The following is a 21,550-nucleotide window of genomic DNA, read 5'->3' as shown; positions in this document are numbered from 1 at the left end:
CTTATCAACCCAAGGACAGCCAATATTAGAAATTTGTGAATCCTTGCAATCTACTTTGTATAATTTAACATACTCATATAGATAACAATGGGCAATGTATATTCCCAGCTAGTGCCAGGGGATTAGGGATATTAAATCAAAACTATTCTGATTTTGTTTGATTGTGTGTTATTCTTCCTAGAAATATTTAATAGAAAACTACTGTAAGACAACAAAATTGTAAACAGTTTCAATCTAATAGACCCATTTAACAGGTCAGAGAGGTTAAGTGACTTGCCCCAAGTGACACAATGTCACCATCCAACTAGAACTCAGATGTTTTCCCCCTACACCCATCTGCACTTATCTTTTCACTAGAAAACCCCACCTTATTGTCTCTTTCCCCTTAAGTCCTCTGGATGTTTTTCTTCATCATTTTCAGAAAGCCACATTTCCCTCCCATACCTCCCTTCAGAAAAGAAACAATTCTGGGGTTGAGAAATCTCATACCAGAAACAATATACTCTTTAACTTCACACTTTGTTCTGAACAGCAGGGCAGCCAGGCAGACACCAGGCTCACACACCATTATGAATCTGTCAGCAATTAGAATTCTAAACCCTATTCGGTTTTTACTTGCTTCAATCAACTTGTCACTGCAGTGAGGATTATCTACTTTCTCAACATAAACATCAACAGAAGTGAGTGCAATGGCTTGCGTCCTTGGCGACGGCACCGCCAGGGAGAATGTTAAATAGAACATTCTGCAGACAGGAGGGATCTGGGGCCTTAATGGGCCATAATTAGAGGGGCAGAGCTTACACTAGCCTTTGTGTAAGGCTTCAGAATTCCCCTCTTTAGGATGGGGAGACATCTTGGGACATGCAAGGAGACTGCTGTTGTCTGCTTCTCCCTTCTCTGTTTCCTGAGCTAGAGAAAGAAAGGGAAAAGAAGAAAATGTATCCCTGTAATGTTTTCACTCAAAACCAAAGGACTTTGGGAGTCATGCCATTCAACCCCCTTATTTAGAGGATTAGGAAGCTGAGATCCAGAGAGGGAAGGCTGTGGCCAAGGTCGAACCCATGAGCCCAATGTCCTGACTCCCAATTCTGAGCCCTGCTCCCTTCAGGGGGAGTAGAAAGGTTCTGAGTCATAAGCCACGTTCTAACCCAAATACCCAATGATGCAAAAGACCAAGCAACACAGTGCCACGATACGAGGACAGGGCAAGCCCACGGTGCCAGGGTCACCGAGAGAAGAGATTCACTCCACCTCAAATCCATTGTGAAGACAGAGAGTGTGTAAGTACACAAGTAGCAATTAATTTGATTCCTTACAACAAGTTATTTTTTTAAGGATTATCTAAGGAACTTAGAGTTAGGTGGGTCAAGACAAAGAAAGTTTGGTATCTTCTACTACTAAAAAGAGCTAAATTATGTATACTAACTTATTTAATCTTCATAACAACTTTACGAGGTTAGTACTATTATTTTAGTCTTTATTTTACAGATGAAGAAACTGAAGTATGGAGGGTTGGGTACCTTGTTCATGTTTATGCATATGGTAATGGCAAAACTAAGATTGGAACCTAGATGGACTGGCTCCAGAGGCCCCACTCTTAACCACAAGAGTAGGGTGACAAACCATCCTGATTTCCTGGGACTGTCCCCATTTTAGCAATCAAAGTCCCATATCCCAGGAAACCCGTCAGTCCCGGACAAAGTGGGACAGTTGATCACCCTACGCATAACTATCCTGACTCTGTGGTTTGTCAACGGTTCAACCCAAGCCTCAAAAAATGATCCAGTGAGTCTGGTTGCCATATCTGTATTCAAGCCTTGGGAGGCTGAACTCACAGGGAAGAACTTAAATATTCATAGGTGTCAAGTACTCTTCTGAGCAGTTTTGAGGCTTTATGTTATTTAAATTCTCACAAGCACCCTAGAGGAGGTATATGGATAAGAAAACAAAGGATCCGAGAGGACTGGATCAGTTGCCTAAGATCTTAGTGTTAGCAAGTATAAAGCTAAGATTTGAACCGAGGCAAGGAGGAAGATCTTGGGACTTCTTTATAGAGAAATAGCTAAAATGAGGGAGTCTCAAAATCTGAAAGTCCTACCTACTTGGTGTTTTTTTCTGGATGTGGGAATTCACACCTAGAAAATTAGATATAACTCTTTGAGAATTCCCTCTTTCTGAGTAGAGTTTTGTGCTTACTCCTCCTTCTGACTCAGCCATGGGATATAGCATCAGCAGGCCACAAGTTGGCACCAACACCCTCAACGCCCTCCCCATCTCCATGCTGTGTCCACCCTACTTCCCCCTCTTTGATGATCACCCCCCTGCCATTGTGTGCATGTAAAATTCTTACCCATCCTTTAAGACCTGGTCATATACTACCGTCCCCAAAAGCCTTCCTTGGACTTAGTTTAAATTAATCCTTCTCTCTTCTTCTTTCCCTTAGCCATCTTAAACCTTTTAAAAATAGGTATCCCAATCTGCCTTATTCTAAAGTCACAGTGTGCAAGGGTGGGAGAGGGCCATGCCTGGCTCTCTTGTTGTGTTACGGACTCCACCTCAGCATTATCTTATTTCCTCTCTCAGTAGTTCACAGGACAAGAGACAGCACCTGCACACAGCCCGTAGTTTGACAGCCTCTTGAATGAATATATGTATACATCAGTGTGTTTAGTTATGAACTATGATGTTTGTACATGGAGATCTGGATAAGAAAAACAATATCTAGGATGTTTGTGTATGTCAGGGGATAATTTCTTTGGCACTTCTAGGCTCAGTTTTACTCCCAAACTAAAGCAAACGATTAAGGCAATTGGCTCAATGTTTGTAGTAGGTACCTAAGTCTATAAAACTTATCTAAAGTATCTTTGCAAAATTACTTAGAGTTAAGAATAATGATTATTAAATGGTCTAATAGAAATAAATACAGGGCAAGGAGTCAGTTTCCACTTTCTCGGTAATGACCCAAACTCACTGCGTAAACTTTGGTCCTCTTTTTGCCCAAACTGTAGGATGATGGTGGTAGAATTACATGATTTCTAGGATCCCCTCCAACTCTACATGCCTATAATCCAATAATTCTAATAATTAGAGCAAGTCTTCCCCCACAGGGACATTCTGTTTCCTACTGTAGCCTTGGCATCCAGAACATTCTGGCTGAGTAGTAGTATCAATAACAAAGTCAAGGACCAGTCAAAGCCACTGAGGAAGAAAAGAGTGTTCTGTTTGAAGAAAGGAAGCCAGAGATTCTGGAGGGACATGATGTGTGAAATGCAGGCTGGGGGTTAATGAGTTTGAGGCGTGAAAACCCAAGCTTCAGGGCCACATTCTCTGGCAGTGTTGAGCATGGCGTGTCTCCATGCCCTCTGTGGCCGAGTTCTATTTTAGAATGTACTCGAGCTTGAATCCTCTCAACACAGCTGTGACTGTCTGTTAAATTTTAGGCATGGTTCTCCATTCAAGCAAATGGCTCTTGGTCTTACATTGCCAGACCTTCGGAAAAGCAGCTAGAGGACGGCAGACCTGGAAACTGTCAGAGAATTGATTGGTAGTGAAAGAGGTGTATTTATTGAGATTGAGACGTAGTCAGCTTAGCCCAATGGACCAGGGTAGAGAGAAGATTGTTCTATGAAGGTCAGAAGCAAATGGGATGGGGAAGTCTCGCTGGACAGCCCCACCCACCAAGAAATGTTTCATTCAGCATTTGAGAGCCCCTTAAGCCTCCTTAGCCATTAACGTTCCTTTCTAGCTAAGACACACCTCTTGAGACCTTAACCCATGGAAAAAATGAGAGCACAGTTGAGTCGTTTCACCATGCTCCCACCCTTCTCCCTTCTGGAATCCCTTCCAGGGCCCAAAGTGCCGAGCTGTCAAGTCTTGCCCTGAATGCTTTGGTTAAGTGGATGCCCAACCCAACTGAGGAAGCTGTGTCAGGGCTGGGTTAAGCCCTCCAGCTGCTGGGAAGAGCAGAAGTGGTCACCATGGAAAGAAGCCCCTCATCAATCTTGTAGTAACTCACAAGATCACTGGGATGTACAGGGGACTAGAGTCCCTGGAAAGACTACACCTTTTTCCTTGAGAAGAGATGACTGCATTCTTGAAAACCAAGGCAGCTGCTTCTAAAACGGAGTGAAAATAGCCAGGGTTGCTCCTGCCTCCTGAATTTAGGCCTAGATGCCATGTGCCCTGAGACTGTGAAAGCAGGAAGGTCCCCATTTGTGTGGATTTTGCTACTGCAGCCAGTTCTATTTGACACAATTCAATGTCAGAGGGAGAAGAGAACTCTGGGTGTTACCTAGTCAAACTCTTATTTTTTAAAGGAATAACTGAGGGGCCAGGGGGTGAATAACATGTCCAAGGTCCATATTGTGAATCAGTGGGAAAGCCAGGACTAGAATCAAGATTTTGCACTCCAGATCTGTTACCCCTTCCACAATCCTAGGGTCAGAGTGGATTTTTTGTGAAGCTAATAAAGATTAAATTTCAAAATACATCCCTTAATGGGTCCATTCTGAGGCTGTGAGAGGGGCCCTAGCAATGTACTCCCATGGCCATTTTTCTTTCCTTTTTTTCTTTAATTTTCAAAAGTCAATTTTATTTAACTGAAATTCGTTTAAAGTGCTGTTCCTTTCCATTTTGTCTCTCCCTTTATCACTTGTCCCCTCAAGTTGGGTGTCAGAATGACCATGGGCATTTGTGAGATATGGTTAAAGGGACGTTGAGGTAAGTTAGCATTTAGCTGTGGTTAAGCAGGTAGGATAAAATTATATGGTTCCCACTCACTTTCACGAAGAGTTAAGTTATCCCTTATCTTGATTTAAGACTGGCCTCCACTTCCGTAACCAACTAGCAACAAGATTCAAAGAAAGGGCAAGACCAAATTTCAGCTCCTATGAAGATACAAATGATCCCTCAAGCATCTGGCACAGGAAACATGAGGGTATTGGAGAAGAACAACCGTTAAAATATGTAGAGTCAGGAGGTAGTCCGTGAAAATTCTTCCAAATCTCATATCTCATATGTGGAAGAAACTTGATGAATATTTTCCATTATCAACAATGAATTGTAAAGCTGAATGAAACTTTTCAAAGCCATTAATAATAATTTTATGAAAATACACTTCAATAAACTGAAGAAAAAATGAATTAACTATTCTCCTTATGGAAAATATTTTTTTTTCCTGTTTAAAAGGCACAATTTATTGCTTTTAGTATATTCACAGAGTTGTGCATCCATAGCCATCAATGATTTTAGAATATTTTCTTCATCCCAGAAAGAAACCTTGTACCCTTTAGCTGTCACTCCCACCCTCCCCACCCCCCAGCCCTGGGCAACCACTGATCTACTTTCTGTCTCTGTGGATTTACCTCTTCTGAACCTTCATGCACGTGGAATCATACAACATGTGGTCTTTTATGACTGGCTCCTCCCACTCAGCATCATGTTTTCAAGGTTCATTCATGGTGTAATTTGCATCAGTGTTTCATTCCTTTTTATGGCTAAATAATACTCCACGGTGTGGATTACTCAAGACCGTCTTCCTTGGTTATCCTTGGAGAGACCAAGGTGGATGGTCTGAGGGAACCTCACTCCTGGACCCCAGACCTCCTCAGGTGGAACAGCCTTTGAGGATCAAATGCAGAAGGAGACACAGATCGTTTTTTTACTTTTTTTTTTTTTTTTTTTTTTGGTCGGGCCGCTTGGCATGCAGGATCTTAGTTGCCTGCAGTCCTAGCCACTAGACCTCCAGGGAATTCCTTTTTTTTTTTTTTTTTTTAACTTTCTTAAAAAACAATCTGTATAAGTGAAATAGGTACCAAAATCTCAGCATTATCATTTTACTCTGCTGTTGCAGCCCACACTGTTGACTTCTGGTTTAGGACCCAAGGCCATCTGCTCCCCTTGTCGTAGGAAGATGTCGTCAAATAATATGCAGTCACAATGAGTATGAACGAAGTATTATATAAGTGTGCTAATTAACAAAGGTATTATATTAGTTTCTGAATTTTTAATTTTGTAGTAAATTTCAGGTTTGTAATATCTATATTTTTTAATATTTTCTCTTTTTTTTTAAGAAAGGAATGTTTTGGATTTGAAGCTGATGTTTTTTTTTTTCTTTTTAATTTATTTATTTTATTTTTATTTTTGGCTGTGTTGGGTCTTCGTTTCTGTGCGAGGGCTTTCTTCAGTTGTGGCAAGCGGGGGCCACTCTTCATCGCGGTGCATGGGCCTCTCACTATCGCGGCCTCTCTTGTTGCGGAGCACAGGCTCCAGACGCGCAGGCTCAGTAATTGTGGCTCACGGGCCTAGTTGCTCCGCGGCATGTGGGATCTTCCCAGACCAGGGCTCGAACCTGTGTCCCCAGCATTAGCAGGCAGATTCTCAACCACTGCGCCACCAGGGAAGCCCTATATTTTTTAATATTGATTGGGATATTTGATTGGGATGTATTTTGCCATTCAAAAACATTTATTTTTGTGCCTAATTTTGTATTTATAGTATTACAGTCTTTTTTTCTCAAAAAGAGCCCCCTTGTCATATAAACTGCATAAAATCTGGATCTGTCTCCTGCCTGAGATACCTCTTTAATGAGTTTGCATTAATCACAGTATTACTGAAAATGATAGGAAATATCCTGGGTGGGCTTTGTGGATCAGGAACCCATTACTACTGCACAATCATGCTAGCACGATCCTCACTGGAATTTAGCAGTTTAGAAGAGTGTTTGGAGTCATTTGCGTTGTGCACGAGAGCAGTTCCCAATGCCAATTCATTGGGGTCAGTTTCACTGCTGGTAACGGAAGCAAAGGCCTCATAAGACTTCACTATTACTCATCAGTGTTATGTTTGTCTACACCTATCTCCCAAGTAACCAAACCACTTAATCTCATTTCCTTTTACCACATTCAATTCATCTTCCAAATATGCACACTTGCAAAATATGTCTGGGGGACAGGTTATTCTACCCCATTTTAAAGAAGGAGAAGACTCAATGATAGAGGTGAGTTATTGACATTCAAATTACTCAATTCCATCTCTGATATGTTCTCTACTCAAAGAGTTGCTGTGAGGGGCAAATAAAATAATGAGTATGAAATATCCTAACCCAGACACTGGCACATGAGTGCCCGGTAAATGTTAGTTTAATGTTGGATGATTCTTTACCGATAGGTAAGCATTTGCCAACTTGGGTTCATGACGTACCCAGATGCTTGGAGGTATTTCTGCAGTTCCTTGAAAGAAAATGTGGCCACCGTACACAAGCTTCAGATCTCTGTGCTCCAAAACGAACCATGGATTTTAAACCTAAAGCAAGAAACCCAACTCATTACTTTTTTGCAAACTTGAGTGGTCAGGGAACTTTACTGAGAAAGATTTGCAAGGTGATATGTCATCAGAAAACCTAACTTGTGTGTCAACTTCCCTACTTCCTAATTGCATGACCTTGGTCAAGTCACTCTATTTATTTCTATTTTGATTTCTTTACCTGCAAAACAAGGATATTAATAACCTATAAGCCTGTAAGAAAATCATAAGATACTATATGGTAAATTTGGAGGCATATAGACAATGAGTTATTATTTTTTGCACCATCAAAGTAAAACGGAGAACTAAAGCAAAGCACAGATAATTTGTCTCACGTTCCTCCTTTCACAAGCCCCATCACTTTTTTCCTCAGAATTACTAAGTGCAGACAAGTGTGACACACTTCATATGATTCCAGAACAGAATGTAAATGTTTATAACCCGGATAAGGTAGAAGTAAATGCATATTTGACAAAAGGCAAAAAATAAGAGTTGCTGGAGAAATCTAGAGTTACCTCATCAACATCTTTATTTTCACAGAGGGGAGATGAAATAGAAACTAAAATTGACAGAGAAATAGAAGTGAAAATGTATTATTTAAGTAACAAATTTTATCAATAGAAAAGTGAAAATAAACAGGTAGAGAGGAAAGAGAAGTGTGAAGGATAGTGTATGTGAACTAAGTCTGGTCCTTTCATAGAAGACAGTCAACAGATAATATCTGATATTGATGAATCAATATAGAGAAATAGAAACATATTTTTCAAAGTTATGAAGGTCACTACCAGCAGAACCAGAAAGAAAGGCTCTTAAAATAAGTTACCACTAAGCTGGAAGTGGGAAGAGGTGAGTTGGGAAGCTGTTGGTTTCCAACAAAACTCTTTGGTATCATTGGATTTTCTTTACCATTTGATAAAATATGAGAGGGAAAAAAAACCTCAAAAAGGCATGTGTTCTTTTTTATCTTTGGTGGCATCAATATAAGCTCAGATATTCAATATTGCTATTATTATTTCATTTTCAGCATCTTTTTCTTTATTCCTATACCTGTGCTATTCAATAGGATAGCCACTAGACACTTGTGGCCACATGAAGTTAAATTCATTAAAATAAAACAAAATTTCAGTTCCTAAGTTTCATCTGCCATATTTCACGACAAATGGCTACTGTGTTGGACAGCACAGAATTCTGGAATTTTCCATTACTGCAGAAAGTTCTATACCCTCACTCTAAGCAATTTCATCCACACTAAAGGTTTCAGCTACCACTCATTCTTGGATGGCTCCCTGGCCTTTATCTCAAGCCAAAGATCTTGTCTCCTGAGCAACGTACCTTCACATGTACCTGTTGATGAGACAGGAATATTTTCACTTATGTCCCACAGCCCTTCATACTCAACTTATCCAAATCTGAACATGTTGTATTTCCTGTGGAAGTTATTTTTACTTCCTACATTCTCCACCTCTCCTGTTGGAATCATCATCTGAAAAGTCACTAGAATCAGTTGGCTGGTGTCTACTGCTTGCAGCTCACTTTCCCTGAAGCTGATGGCAGCCTGGGACAGGCTCAGCTCATCTCTTCTTCCTGATACACTCCTTCTGGCCAGAATACCTACCAGGTCATCACGTTCTGCTTATTCTAGGTGTGGCCTACACTTCTGGTAAACTAGCTACATTCTAAAGCTGTCAAGCTCCTGGCTGGTGCTCTGGCCATCACTCAGCTAGTCTTCTTTATGATTTTTTTTTTTTTAACCCCAGGAAAATGCCATTCCTCACTTTCTGTAATGATGACACATTCTGAGTGTTGCTATGTGTTTTTGATTTAACCACAACAAAGTCTGGGAATAAAAAGACTTTTGGTATAATCAAAATACTATTTCTTTCTAAAGTCAGGGAGAAGGCCTAAGTGGGTATGCTGTTCTATAAAACCAGACTACAAAAAGGCAGTGTTTTCCTGGAAGCTTAAACAAGTGCTACTGACATGGATTGAAACCGAAATGTCTATGAGATCAGCATCATAAAACACATTTACCAATTACCTAGGTAAATGTGTGTGGTGGAGGAGAAATGTGGATAACTTCAAGGAGTTTATAATCAGGCTGAAAAATAGTTCAACAGTTATCTTAAATATGTCAGGTTGAAGATTCAGTAAAATGGCCAGCTCAACATCTCTTCCAACCTTGTTTTAGTAGGCTTTTTTTTTTTTTTTTTACTGCAGAAGTTAGAAAGCTAAACATTACAATTCTCAGATTCCTTTGTAGCTAGATTCTGGATATTATTAAGTTCTAGGTTAATCCAGGTCTTCTACCAATGAGTACAGAATCTTGGCCAAGTTTCTTAGCCTCTTTGTACTTTTACTTTCCTCATTTCAAGATGGAGGTTTGACATTAATATTATATTGAGAGATTTATTCCAGGATTCATTGATGTAATGAATACAAAGACATTAGCACCCTGCTTGGTACCTATAGATACTCAATAAATTCTTGCAATCACTATTAAGAGGAATAAACGGAATGCTCTTCCCATGTCCTACTTCAGAGTAAGTAAGGAGGAAGGGGGCAGAAGTTGTCGTATTCATTTTGCTGGTACAGATCTAGCAGATGTAAAGAGGCTCTGAAGCCAACAGTTCCAGGAAAAAACTCCTGGTTATTGAATTGTAGCTAAGGGGCTGTGTTCCTGGTACCTGCTATTGTGATAGCAGCCTCCTGATTGCCTAGCTTCTCGTGTATGGCAGAGATAACTAATTCTCGGGTGCGCCAGTTTTGCAGTGTTGTTCTGGGAATCACTTCCTGAGTCTCAGCCTGTGCCTCCAGCCTTTGTAACAATGTTGTAAATACTTAATTCCATGTATTAAAACACTTTGTGTTTAAAATTGTGAAATGGTTTCTATTACGTGGAAAGGTACCCAACCTGATACAGGCAAAATGGAAGATGGCATCATGTCTCTACCACTAGGAAGCAGTGGTGGCTCTGTGAGACAATGTGTGAGAGTAACTGGATCACACCCCTACTCCAGATATGTTTCCTCAGTTATAAACTAGAAAGTAGTCTTGAAGCAGAACATGGAAATGGAATTCCATTTACTCTGCCCACTAGGAAGCATTTTCTTCAGCATCGCCTTCCAGGACCACCATGGAGAAGATGCCACAGCTGCCCACTTCCAGGTGATGCAGCAAATCATGCAGAGCCATCTATGAACCAGGCTCATTTCTCTTGCCTCAGTCTATTGATTGTAGGGAACTCTCCATGAAGCCATAGGTGTAGGTTGAGAGAGAAGAAAATGTAGCAGGAATAGGTACCATTGTTCACTTACTCATGCAGCTTGCTTGGCCCTCTGGACCTACTTGAGCCTTATCAGGTATATGTCACCTCCAACTGATAAGAGAGTGCTGTTGTGCATGCCTGAACTTAAGACTTGGTGGGTCAGACCACATCCAGTTCTTTATGGGCAGCTTAGGCTGCATTGCAACTTGATGGTGTGTGGTCAAGCGTTCAGTCTCTACGAGGGCCCAGTAGCAATCCAAAAAGAAAACTGTTATCTAAAAGAATGGGATATCTTTGCTTAATATCCTAAGGTCTATCCAGTGACTCATCTGGAGGTGCTGGCCAAAGCTTCCCTGCAGCATTTCTATCTGCCACAGAGATTTTAAGCACCATTGGATCTACTGGGGATATAGCCCAAGTGACAAAGTAGCTTTCACAGCAGACTGGACCAGTTGCAGAGCCTTTTCCTTTTCTGTCCCCTACTCAAAACTAGCAGCCTTTGGGATTACTTGATCAATAGGTTCAAATAGCAGACCTAAAGGAGATAAATGTTGCCTCTATAATCTGAGGAACCCCATTAAGCATGGTGGCATTTTTCAGTGATAAGAAAGCAGAAATTTGCCATTTCCCTTAGGAGGCATATCTTAACATGTCTCAGACCACTGACACCCTGGAAAAATCACCAATGTGACTTTTGGTGATATAAGCCTCCGAATTTGGAGAGATTTGTGTCACACAAGTTTTGGAATAGTGTCTACTTCCTGTTTACCTGGTTAGGTCATCACATGATAGCATCAGGAAAACAGACCAATGCCATGTTTTACAGAACACACAGGTGATCAAGTTTCCTATTGACTAGAATATGACATAGGTTTAGTAGGTTGATGTACATTGCTGGTCCTAACACCTGGCAGTAAACTGCCACTGATGATTTTTAATATCAAGTAAAAAGAAAAAAAAAAAACTTGCCAGATCAATAACTGGCAATACCAGGTGCCAGGGAATTTATTGTTTCACTCAAGTGAAAAAAAAATAAAACACATCTGGATCAACAATTGTAGTCAGAGTCAGCACGTGATTAAATGTACAATAATCTATTCTCATTCTGCATTGTTTCTAGACTTATAACCAAATTCAGCTTCTAACAAATAAGTAAAAGAAATACTATTCATGAGAAGGTGCAAAGTGCCCCTAAATAATTTTGAGGTTTTGCCAATTCATACTAACAGAAAACATGTATGGGAACTGATTCGAAGCGTATTAGATCTAGGTGGCAGCAATATAATGTTGGGACAAACAAAATGTTATTGATTAGAGGGCACCAGGATAAGATTTTGAATTCGATGTGTTTGAGTCACTAAAAATGACTCCAACAGGGGGGCCTGGCGTGGGGAGCGCGGGCGCGCAGAGAGCCACGCGGGCGCGGGGCCTGATGCGGAGGGACCCGCAGTGTGAAGGCGGCGCGGAGGGTGTGCAGGCGGATGGACTGCCACCTGCCCAGCGAGGCCCTCGCCAGGGCCTGCGCCTACAGGGACCGCCAGGGACCCGGACCGGTACTGCCCCTTGTACAAGAGCCCGCAGTCCAGCAGCCCAGGGCTCCTGTCCCGGCTGCACTTGGAGAAGGGCGCAGACTCACCTGCGCGTATCGTTGCTGCCATGCGATGGGGCTTGGTGCCGTCTTGGTTCAAAGGAGCTGATCCTCCCAAGCTGCAGTTCAACACTCCCAGCTGTTGTAGTGACACCATAACGGAGAAACGGTCCTTCAAGGTGCCTCTGGGAAAAGGAAGACGCTGTGTTGTTTTAGCAGATGGATTCTGTGAGCGGCAGCCGTGTCAGGCAAGAAGCCAGAGGCAACCCTACTTCATCTACTTCCCCCAAATCAAAACAAAGGTCAGAGAGCGTGGGTGCTGCATAGGGACCTGAGGACTGGGAGAAAGTCTGGGACAGCTGGAGGCTGCTGACAATGGCCGGGATCTTTGACTGCTGGGGCGTGGGGTTGGAGGGTGTTCTCGTATTTTTACACCATCACCACAGCGGATTCCTGCAAAGGCTTGAACGCCATCCACCCCAGGCGGCCTGCCATATTAGATGGAGAGGAGGCAGTCTCTAAGTGGCTGCACTTTGGTGAGGTCTTAGCTCAAGAAGCTCTGAGGTTTAGTCACCCCACAGAGAACATCACCTTCCATCCAGTCTCTCCCTTGGTGAACGACTCCCGAAACAGCACTCCTGAGTGTCTGCTTCCTGTGGACTTACTGGTCAAAAAGGAGCATCAGCCAGAAGATACTGCAATGGCTGGCCACAAAGTCACCCAAAAAGGAAGACCCCCAAAACACTCCAAAAGGTAGAGTCAGATATGCCCCAGTGGTCCAGCTGGTTCCTGTGGAAGAGCCTCCCCCGCGCCCCGCCCCCCTCCCCCCGAGAGGCGGGGCAGGACTCCTGGAGCGATGACTGAAGCGGAAGAAGGAGGGGCGGGGTTGCTTGGGAGGAGGTAGCACAGTGTTGAAGGGTTGTGGCTTCTTGGGGAGTGACTGTCCTGGTTGAGACCAGGAAACCCCCCCAGTGGGGTGGGTGGGCAGCCTGGGAAGAAGAATGGCCACCACCATCAATTCATGGTGGGAGGGGAGGGGCTCTTGTGCCTACCGCCCTCTGCTGGTAGGACCGGTGGACTTTCCCTCAGAGCCTGACCCTGCTGGCTGTTCTCAGCCTCAGCTGACCTGGTGCTGCTTGCAGAGGCTGTTTTCTGTACAGCCTTTGGGCTTTTTCAGTCTTCTTTCGGAATTAAGTTCTTAAAACACTGTATTTTTTCTGAATAAATTATAATTGATAAACTGTCTACATTTCAGAAAATGCTGCTGGTGGGAGGAATTCCAGATCTCACTGTTTTCTCCTGGTCTCAGACCTAGGGAATGATTTTGTAACAAATGTGGGGCACTGGGATTTTCTGTGGACAAAATTGCTTTTTTGGAAACAATAAAAAGGCTTGGTGGGAGAAACAATGGCTCCAATAGTTTGCTTGGTTAATTGACTGAAAGATGGACCCAGAGGAAGTGTATTCTGAATGAAGTTGAAATGCTAGAAGAAGGTATCCAAAGGCTTAGGGAGATTGTGATGCTCAAGTGTATTTATTATGTAAGAGCGTCTCAGTTTCACTCTAACTATATCCCCTCAGAAGATTCAGAGACACTTCCTTCACCAAGGCCAAGAGAAATACATTCGTGAGGGGAAACCCAACATTCTTAAACAGCTTCATTGTGGCTAGTCTCCATAGGCCAAAAATGACAGTGGGAATTATCGCCACTGAATTGGGCAATCTGCATTCAATGAAGATAATAGTATTGTGGTGAAATGGAGCAGGATCCTATGGCCTTCTCCCCCATGTCTTCTGCCTGCCTTTTGTCTGTAGAAAAACTTTAGCCAAAGAATAACTTCAATCAGAGAAGTGAGAAAATGCAGAAGCAAAGGAAAACAGTCAAACAGGACAATATAATAATAGTTCAGTCATTAAGCAAAGTCAAGGACCTTTAGTTTCTCCTCAAGGGCTATAGATAATACTCTGAGCCATATCCTTTGAGCTGTTTTGTAGATACTGAAACCCCTACCAGCTGGAAGAAGTTAACTACATAATGACCAGACTGTAGCCATGACATAAGCTGCCACAATTCCGAGAACTGGCCTCAAGGAAATGGGAACAAACTGGCTCTGGAACTGAAGACTAACTGTACTTCGAACAATCAAGATGATGCTGGTCAGACCCTCACATGATCAATTTCAAGATGACTGTCAGAGCTAACTGTGCTGTTGCTGCATGTAGCCCCCTCCCTCTGCCTATACACCCCTGAATCTCCCCTTTAAAGGTCTTGCCCACTGGTTGTCAGTGTGGGGGAGTTGGCCTTTGGACATGAGTCCACACTCCCCTCCGACCCCATTGCTAGCCCCTGAAATAAAGCAAATTTCCTTTCCACCAACCTTGTCTTTTTATTGGCTTTAGAGTGGCAAGCTGCTGGACCCCACTTTCAGTAACAGTGGGGTGGTAGATGCTGATTTAAGTCAGCCTTCTGTTTACGCTTGCTTACACAGACCAAATAAAACTTGAGTGGACTGCCCATCTATTTTTGCTCTGAGGACAAAATGATCAGCTAACCAACACCAAAGATCTCTTGGCTCAGCTGCCCATCATGGTAACAATTCCCACTTTGTCCTCTAGACTGAAGACAGAAAAAAATCCCACTTAAAAATAATGTTGGTTGCCAGATACTGTAGAAAAATAAGTCTGACACTGATTCAGGATAAAATATTAAATACATACTTTAGAAAAAATTTAACGAATAAATTTAAAAGTCAAAAGAGAAAAGCAGTGATTACTAGGAGCTAATCCAGGTTCATTACAATTAATCCATACTAAAGTGGTCTCACTGGTTCCTTAAATGAGATTATTAAACCAGAAAAATAATGTTATGTATTATATATAGTATGAAGTTGACCATAAGCTTCATGTGAACAAATAGTATAATAAACAAAACCTGGATTTCATTAATAACAGTACATTGGCAAGTGAAGAACAACCACATTCTAACCTGCACTGGTCAGCCTATATTTGAATTGCCATGCCAGTGTTGAATACAATATTTTAAAAGAAATGTTAACCAAACAGAATAGTCCACGAACAAGGAGGAGTACAATAGGGGCTATGGATAATCCAGCACATGAAGAACGGTTGTGGTAACTGGGGGTTTGTGTCAAAAAACAAAAATAGAACTACTTTGTTGGGAGAGCACAAGTTAACTGCCTTTATTTGAAGTGTGGCCATATGAAAGAGGAAATTGATTTACCTGGGGTAACTTCAAAGGAAGATCAAGGACCAAATAGGTAAATTTCCAGGAAGGAAGGTTTGGATGTAATATTTAGAAAAACCTTTAACTCACTGCAGTTGCTTGGCAGTAGAATTAGCTGCTGTAGAAAGCAAGGGATTCTCTGCCCTGGCAATGCTTTTGCATAAGCTGAGCCTGCATCTGCTGTGTGTTTTGGTTGAGGGCATTCCTGCAATAGGTAGGAGGTTAAACTAGATGACCTTTAGGGTCCCTTCCAATCTGTTTCAATAATTCCATAAAGAGTGAGCAGGGAATATAAAAGGAAGGAAAAGTAGTTCCTGAGATGCATGAGATAGGCATTGTGGACAGGATGTGAGAGACGAGGTGGTAATTCAGAGAAATTGATCTCAACATACTCTCTACCCATAATGTAACATCACAATCTCTCATATCTACCTAAAACCATGAGAGTTAATTAAACTGGACCTATTGTTTTCTCACCTCAAAGTAACTTATGGTACACCAATTTAGATGACAACTGTGAAATACTGATTTAGATGATATGCCTTTCCCTGGGAATGGGGATATATTGAAAGAGCAGCATCTAGGAGTAGGAAAATGGAAGCTTTAGAGTTTCATCCCAGTATTGCCCAAAAGTCACCATCTGCTTTTTGAGCAATTTCTTGCAAATTCCATTTAGCTTCACTGAAAAGGAGACTTTGAGTTTACTATGAACTTTTAAAAACTGAGTGTAAAATAGCTCATCAGATACAAGATCTAGGCTCAGAAGCAACCTCCTGACTTCGCCTCTCATATTTCATATTGCAGCCCTGAAATGAAACAGCTCGCCTTTTTTTGTCTGGGGTTTTGAGGTTAAAGGGAGGATTTCGCAGAGGATATCATAATTCCTCCCAGTGGCTATAGAATTATCCTAAGGGGTTGCTACAACTGAGTGGAGTAAGGTAAGTACTGATCAAGTCTCAGTCCCTCCCAAGGCTTTAGACTGAGTTCTTCCTTAGTCTCTGAGGAACTGGTATCTGTAAGAAAATCAGGAGGCCTGGTCCCCGAACTGCCTTCAGAGCACATTGTGGGAGGTGCAGACCAAAGGTGAGTTTACACATCAGTGACTAAAGTTTCCTGCCACTAAGCATAAGAAGTCACTCATGAGCAGCGTCCCTAAACCACAGCTACAGGATGTGGGCACAAGCCCTCATACAGTTGTTGGCCAAAAGCCAATGAACATTCATCCCTGTGCAAATACTTGGGCTTTGTTGTTGTTGTTAACCTTTGAAAACCACAGGCATTCATCTCTCTCTTTCTTCCCCTTGGCAGGAGTCATCTTCTTTTCTCCAACTTGGTCTCCTGTGTGTAAAGAATTTCTGAGGAGCTTTTAAGCCTGAATTTAATACTTTTGCCCTCCCCTCTTTTGCCCCACAAAATGCCAGGCAGAGGTAAAGCTGCCTTACAAAATATCTGCTGGCTTCCGCAGCTTTGTTTGGGCTTTTAAATCAGATAGGACATCAGAGAGCTCCATGAGTGACCTTAGCCTTTAAGAAAATACAGGTAATTTCTGGAAATTCCCCCTAAACAACGGTGACCTATTGTTTTCTCACGTCAGAATGAACACAGGAACTATGATACGCTGATTTAGATGACGTGCCTTTTCCTGGGAATGGAGGTATATGGAAAGAGTAGTGGAGCTGGAATTGGAGATTGGAAGCTTTAGAGTTTAATCCCCATATTGCCAAAAATTCGCCATCTGCTTTTTGAGCAATTTCTTTCCAGTTTCTAGGCCTTTGCTCTGTGTTCTGTGAAATGAAAGCATTAGATAAGATGGTTTCTTTGCTTCCTTAGCCCCAGGGCTCTATGAATAGGCTTCCTTAGTAATGCTTCAGCAAAGGGACAATGAGAAGGGGGCGCAAGGCAAAAGATCCTCATAAATTGGCTTCTCTTTTCTGCTTTAGAGGCTGGCCAAATGTCAGCCTCCAAGAAGGCCCGACTGCCCACTGGGAGGCCAGGCGTGGTGATTCATGGCAGCTCCCCTTCTTGTAAGTGTTAGAGAATCCATCAACCTTGGTTCTGTAACCCCAATGCCCCACATCCAGGTACTGAAACACAAGCTGAACCTACTCCAGCATGGGAATCTTATTTTTAAATAAAAGAGATGGCGGATGGATGTTCCAGAATCTAAATCAACAGGAGAACTTTCTAACCATCAGAGCTGCCCAAGATGTATCAGAAGACTATGAGCAATCTGTCAATAGAATTGTTCAAATAGTTTCTGAACAGAGATTTATTGGAGATTTTCTAGTGGGATTTCTTGAATGGACAAAGATCAGATAGATAGAGAAAATGGCCAACCATGACATTTTTATGATGATATGCTTTGTACTTAATTCCTCTTGTATCAAATCTTATTCCCAATCAGACCTAGGATGCCCCTTTGAGAAACATTATTGGTATAGTTCAGATGATAGCCTGAAGGAAAAGCCCAGGTATACATATAGGTCTCCTGGTTTGTGGGTTGTGGTTACTTGCCAAGCTTATGGACAAGGAACTCAAGTGAGAATACCATGTGTCAAATGGGAAAGAGATGGTCGGCAGGTCCATGGTGACCAAAAAACAGTTCCCAGAAGAACTGAATTTAGTTTCTTTGGATGGTGTCCCAGTTTCTGCTGCCAAAGTGACATTGCACTACAGGCAGATACTCAATGATTTTTATTTAATAAAATAATTTAACCTCATTTCATTGAATCCTCACAAGGTCTTTATGAAGTAGACAAAAGAGATAGCATGGTCTCCATTTAACAGATGAGGAGATTAAACCTTAGGAAAGCTCAGGTAATTTTCCAGGGTCTCACATGATTGATTCAACTCTCCAAAAAAAAGGATGTATTACCTACTCGTCGACAACAATTATTTGGAGAATCATAAGGTCTCTGGTTTTAAATGATTTTATCAATCATCCCTTTAACAATCCCTTTCACAATATCCACTTTATCTAGTCCCTACTAGTACACATCAAGTGATGGGAGACTCTTTCAAGGAGCAAAGCTTCCCATCTTTGGACATTTTTAACTATAAGAAGTTCTTTCTTGTCTTAAACTGCCATCCAAATCCCTGAATCCTCTCATCCTCTGGTCATAATCCTGCTTTCTAGACCCCATTTATCAGTTTCTGGAATATCCCACAGGACAATCTGTGTGAAATGTGAAGACAATTCTCATGTCATCTCTGTGATCATTCTTCTCCACACTAAACAGCCTTGGTACCCTATTGGTACAGACTGACCTCAGGACTAAGAGATATTTCCCTCCTCTCATCTTTTCTGATTTGCTCCATTGATGATGCTGCATTGTGTCCTTTCGAAGGTCATTTGGGAACAGTCCAGCCTAGGTTACAAGGGGAATAAATATGCAGAAAGAAGTCACTTGTCAGACTGATCCTTAAATGCTAACTCAAGAGAATGTGCTGGACATTTCAGAGGCTTCTGTCAACAAATGCCACTATCTTGAGGCAAATGGGGATTTTCGGGCAGCGGTGTTATAATAATTTGCCAATTGTGCCTGCTTCAGAACCACTGCCAAAACAATCCAACGACTTTTCATTCCACTACTGTCGACAGGACAGCTAAGGATTTCAACATTTCCTTTTACAGTCTGAAGAGAAGTTCCCTGCCTTGGGGACTATACCAATATTTGCCATCATGAGGGAAAAAAAAGTGGGTGCTGGGAAGTGGAAAGAGAGGGAGAGAAATACTAATGGAAGTAAACAAAGATAAAGACAAAATAAAATGAGGGTTATTCAAGGTTTGGATTTTGAATGCCTCCATCAAATTGATGTTTGTGAAATATCAGAGGGAATCTTTGAAATTGAGGAAGTGAGCATTTTGAAGAAAAGACTTTAGACTTCACATAAGCACCCACTTCCCCCTTCCCACCCCCCAAAAAACAGCTGGAATTTTTAACTTGAATACCAGCCAAGGTGTCTCAACTTTGGTTCTTTGGACAGGCAAAGAGCTGATTATAATAATGTTTATAGTGCTCAACATTAAAAGGTTCTTTTCAAAATAAATTAAAAATACAATAAAATTGAAAAAAATTTTAGAGATGAAAACAGATGAGATGACCTCCTGAGTTGTTCACAATTAGACCTAAGTCAAGGAGAGACAAAGAGGAAATATGAGAGAAAAGAAAATAGAAACAGAATGAGCTAGAACAGTATTTTTGGAAACATTCTTCTTAAACTCCTGTGGGATCCATAGACATTCCACAGAGGGCACTTCTGAGACCCAAAAAAGAGGAGATCAGTGGCATTCCCATCTCTATTTCAATCATAGTGGTCCTACTTCTATCTGTTTTACATATTGGGCATCTGAAACAGATTTTATTAGAAGGAAAGTTCTGCTGTTAAAAAAACAAAACATATGAGCAAACAAAAAAAAAACCTGCAAAAGGAAATGAGCCATTGAAAGTTCCTGAACAGGGAATGATATGATCAAATTGTGCTTTAGGTGTCTGGCAACCAAGTATAAAATGGATTAGAAGAGGGTCAGCCTTGGAGCAGGGATACCAATTAAAAGTCTATAACAGGGCTTCCCTGGTGGCGCAGTGGTTGAGACTCTGTCTGCCAATGCAGGTGACACGGGTTCGAGCCCTGGTCTGGGAAGATCCCACATGCTGCGGAGCAACTAGGCCCATGAGCCACAATTGCTGAGCCTGCGCGTGTGGAGCCTGTGCCCCGCAAGAGAGGCCGCGATAGTGAAAGGCCCGCGCACCGCGATGAAGAGTGGCCCCCACTTGCCGCAACTAGAGAAAGCCCTTGCACGGAAACGAAGACCCAACACAGCCATAAATAAATAAATAAATAAATAAATTAATTAAATTAAAAAAAAAAAATCCTCTGGGGTTGGGACACACAGTTAAAAAAAAAAAAAGTCTATAACAAATATCCAGGTAAACAGAATTTAAAACATGATCTAATAACATACCTGTGAGAATGGAAAGGAGAAGGAGTATATGAACAGTTTTGAAAGAAGAATGAACTTTAAGTTTGACATGTGGGCATTGGTCACAATCTAAGTCACATACAGATGTGGTACTTCTATGGTCTGAACGTTTATGTCCCCCCCAAAATTTATATGTTTAAATCCTAAAGCCCATTGTGATGGTATTAAACAGGGGGCCTTAGCTTATGAGGGCAGAGTCCTCATGAATGAGATTAATGCCCTTATAAAAGAAGCACAATAGAACACTCTTGCCCCTTTACCTGTAAGGATATAACAAGAAATCTGAGCCCCAGAAGAGGGCCCTCACCTGACCAGGCTGGCACCCTAATCTCAGAATTGCAGCCTCCAGAACTGTAAGAAATAAATTTATGTTGTTTATAAGCCACCCAGTATGTAGTATTTTTGTTATAGCAGCCCAGACAAAGACAGATACTATATGGAATGTATCTGGCAAGAAGTTTAAAGACATCAAAACTGATGGATTTCAGGGATGATGACTGAGACCATTAAAATCCCATACAGAAATCCAAGATTTTGAAGATGCTGAGTAAAAGTGGCCATTGGAACACTGATATAGATGATCAGCAGACAGAAATGCAAAACTGAGTCTTAAACACCAGGGATGAGAATATGGATTTGGAAGTCATCCTCATAAAAAAAGGTAGCTAAAATTATATAGATTGAGACCCCAGTGAGAGAGAAGATCGGGATCAGAGGGCTGAAAATAAAGACCCAGAACATGTCTACATTTAGAGGACAGAGAAACAAGAACCCAGAGGGTCCTCCCCAAGTTTATGATCAGGTGTTCATTTGTCATTCATTTGCCAACATTATTTGATAGGCTCAGGAGAATTTATTTTCTGGTTTTAAGAAATTTGATTATCCTTATATAAGGTCTGAAGTGTGCATTTATCAGTCTAATCAAGCTTTTAGGTCCCCTAAGATACTGAATCTTCAAAATCATGTAATACTATTTAACAGTAACTAATTGTTTCAGTCCAAAAACATGGTGGGCTGAAACAGAATCTTCAGTAATGATGTAGCTATGAATGATGTACTTATCCTCCAAAAAGAGTGTCAAAAACCAACACTCCCCCGGGCAAGGGAATAGCCAAGTTTGTTGCAGTTTCCAATGAATGACATCAGACCCGTGTAGGTCTCAATCTA

The 21,550-nt window shown here is 41.6% G+C and overlaps 1 protein-coding gene and 1 pseudogene across 2 annotated transcripts in view; one reads left to right on the top strand and one right to left on the bottom strand.

The window, feature by feature from the left end:
- The first annotated feature begins 5,751 nt into the window (after positions 1-5,751).
- Positions 5,752-13,019, top strand: LOC309659569 (abasic site processing protein HMCES pseudogene; annotated as a pseudogene). Its single transcript has one exon. The product of its transcript is annotated as an abasic site processing protein HMCES pseudogene (transcript).
- Positions 13,020-13,192: 173 nt separating this feature from the next.
- The window catches only part of TPRG1 (tumor protein p63 regulated 1), a gene marked incomplete at its 5' end in the record, with an annotated part of 118,796 nt that continues 110,438 nt past the window's right edge, over positions 13,193-21,550 (bottom strand). Inside the window, 1 exon segment of the mRNA XM_082461607.1 lies at positions 13,193-21,547. Coding sequence (XP_082317733.1) covers positions 21,461-21,547 — 87 coding nt within the window. The 3' untranslated portion in view covers positions 13,193-21,460.

Source organism: Balaenoptera physalus, assembly GCF_965194825.1.
Source record: "Balaenoptera physalus genome assembly, chromosome: 4".
In the NCBI taxonomy this organism is placed as follows: Eukaryota; Metazoa; Chordata; class Mammalia; order Artiodactyla; family Balaenopteridae; genus Balaenoptera; species Balaenoptera physalus.
This window is presented reverse-complemented; position numbering and strand designations above follow the sequence as displayed.